The 3041-nt window shown below is 39.2% G+C and overlaps 1 protein-coding gene across 1 annotated transcript; it reads right to left on the bottom strand.

Annotated features, from left to right (window-relative positions):
- Positions 1-706: 706 nt before the first annotated feature.
- LOC127218642 (40S ribosomal protein S2-like) lies at positions 707-1621 on the bottom strand. The gene has a single exon (XM_051179645.1). The coding sequence runs from the start codon at positions 1619-1621 to the stop codon at positions 755-757; it is 867 nt and encodes a 288-aa protein (XP_051035602.1). The 3' UTR covers positions 707-754.
- Positions 1622-3041: the final 1420 nt, after the last annotated feature.

A 3041-nucleotide genomic window follows, 5' to 3' on the forward strand; every position in this document is an offset into this window, starting at 1 on the left:
ATTCTCCCCTATTCCATCCATTTATTTTTCCCATTCCTGGAAACAAGCATATGTTTTTTTTTCCCAGTATTAGGTTCAAACCAGAAGGTTAGAGCTAGAAGATGTGGTGAATAGTTTTATCTTTGTTGAGATGGTGAGTTTTTTGTAGAAGATTTTGCTTGTTTTATTTCATTTGGCTTTGGCTTTTAGTAAGACTGTAGAAACATAAAAACATAGTGAAGACGTATAATTTAGAACATTGTGTACAATCTTTGATATATCAAAATGAAGAAGAGCCATGTTTGGCGGTACATGTCTTTGATACTTGCACCCACTCCAGAGGCATAGATAGGCTCAGAGATATATAGTAATACTCAGTCTCAAATAATCAAAGCAAGGTGAAGAAGGTGCTAGAAGGAAGAATGACAAAACCAAAGGTGACCAGAGACAGGTATGGAAGAAGCCATAGAAACATTGAGATTAAGGATAAATGGAGACAAAGACAGCCTATGTTATCATTAGAAAGTTTAGGCTCTTTTAAATTTTTATGCAATTTCATAACCTGAAGGCAAACTACATTTGAAACGGAAAGCTCAAAACAGAGAACTACATGTATGTGCTTTTACATGACCACATATGTAATGCTCATATTCATGTGCATGTTAGCAACCATAAACATATTAATCCACATATTAGTAATCATAAAGATGTTAATCCACCCTTAATCTTTTTTTAAACAGACTTAATTCACTTTATTTTTCTTGTATAAAACCCCTTATGTGGTGGCAACAGCTGGAGCCTGGGTCCTCTGAACAGAGACTCTGATATGGGCTTTCACAAGATGGTCAGTGAATTCCTGATAAGGAGACTTGGTGAACACAGTCTCTTTCCAGAGGTCAGGGGTCAGGTAGCTGTAGGTCTTAGAAATGGCATCAAAGGTGGCCTTGGCAAAGTTGCCCAGGGTGGCAGTGCAGCCCCTGGCTGATGTGTAGCAGTCATCAATACCAGCCATCATCAGTAGCTTCTTGGGCACAGGAGCAGAGACGATGCCAGTGCCTCTGGGGGCAGGGATGAGACGCACCAACACAGAGCCACAGCGGCCTGTCACTTTGCATGGAACAGTGTGGGGCTTGCCAATCTTGTTCCCCCAGTAGCCTCTCTTCACAGGGACAATGGAAAGCTTGGCCAAGATGATGGCCCCTCGGATAGCTGTGGCTACCTCGTTGGAGCATTTAACACCAAGACCAACATGACCGTTGTAGTCCCCAATAGCGACAAAAGCCTTGAACCTGGTCCGCTGGCCAGCCCTTGTCTGTTTCTGTACTGGCATGATCTTTAGAACCTCATCCTTAAGAGATGCCCCCAAGAAAAAGTCAATAATCTCGGATCCCTTAATGGGCAGAGAGAAAAGGTAGATCTCCTCCAGGGACTTGATCTTCATGTCCTTAACCAGGCGGCCCAGCTTGGTGACAGGGACCCACTCCTTGTCTTCGACTTTACCTCCACGAGCCCCACGGCCTCGACCACGGCCACGGCCTTGACCACGACCGCTGCCGAAGCCTCTGCGGAAGCCTCCGCGGCCTCCTAATCCTGGGCCCCCGGGTCCTCCAGGCCCTCCCGCTGCACCAGCGTCATCTGCCATTTGGTGTTTTCCCAAAGTAGAAGAAGCAATCCACCCTTAATCTTATCATTCATAAATTAAAACAAAAAAATGTAATGGCCAAATACAAATTGACAAAAACAAAACCTGGAAAACAATAAGTTTTCCCTAGGGAGAGGATCATATGTCTGTTTGTCATGGTGCTCCAATACATAAAGATAGTTGTGTGGCTTTATACACACCTGGTTTTGCAATTATGCTTTGGGGAAAAAATTATCTGTGACTTAAAACATCTCAGTAGTGCATTGGACATCCAGGAGGGAAGAAAGAACTTTGACAAAAAGAAAAAAATGGTGCAAAGCAAATACATTGTATCAGTGATAATCATATCCTTCAGAGGACCTGGAGCACAAATGAGTTTTGCTCTTTCTAAAAAAAATAAATAAATAAATAAAAAATAAAATAAAACAGGACAACACACAAGAACACTGTTCATTGGCTTTACAAAAGCAAGGGCTCTGTTATGCTACCTACCCACATCTTGCTACTTTTAGTTTATGATCAGCTTTCCATCATTTAAAATAAAGTGATAGACCTCAACTGGCAAATATTGTGTCTTACATGTTTGCTCTATGGGACTATGTTCACAGATATAAGAAAGTCTTTGTGAAGTTTTGAGTTACAGAAATGATTTCAACCTTATTCTAAACTTTTAACACCCTGTTTTTCTCTTTGCAACACTTTCATGAATTAACTACATTTGTGTATGTTTCTGTATTTTAATTTCAGCAGTATACCTCCTCTCATACAAAGCCAATGAAGTACTATATTGATTTTTCATAGCTACAAATGAGTATAATTATACATTATAAAGAAAACCCTATTAAATAAGTCAACACAAATCCACAGTCATCTATTGGTGTATAAGAAAAATCACTCAACCATTCTCATATAATTATTCTTTAATTCAAAAAGTTTATTGAATATTGAAAAGAAATTAATGGGTCTCATACAAGTTTAGAAACATTAATTGAATTTTCCAAGGCTAGTTATGTGAAGGGCGTTTCTTGTTTTAGCTCAAAATTTCTGTCATTCCTAGCTATTGGTTTTTAATTTCATGGAAACATATAATCAACTATCATAGAAACTAGATTTTTACCATTCTGTTAAATCAAAAGGGCATATTTGAAGTCGACTTTGTAAGGGTGAAATCAAATGAATCTACTTTTTTTTGGGGGGGGGACTGGTTTTGTCCAGATTTGTACAGAACGCCACTGCTATTCTTAGCAAGGGCAACATGGGTAAGAAGAATATGCAATAAAGCATGACTTACAGAAGTAATAGCTAAGTGGAATGTGCAACATAATGGAAGTCAGTATTTAATGAGTTTTCCAGCAACAATAAAAACAAAATCACAGAGAAGAGCATGGTTGTCATTGGGGTCAAGAATTCTATTTGTATT

This window comes from Phodopus roborovskii, unplaced genomic scaffold (genome assembly GCF_943737965.1).
Source record: "Phodopus roborovskii unplaced genomic scaffold, PHOROB, whole genome shotgun sequence".
Lineage (NCBI taxonomy): Eukaryota > Metazoa > Chordata > Mammalia > Rodentia > Cricetidae > Phodopus > Phodopus roborovskii.

Excerpts from the sequence above, each read along its gene's own strand:
- LOC127218642 (XM_051179645.1), bottom strand. The coding sequence starts at position 1,621 with ATGGCAGATGACGCTGGTGCAGCGGGAGGGCCTGGAGGACCCGGGGGC.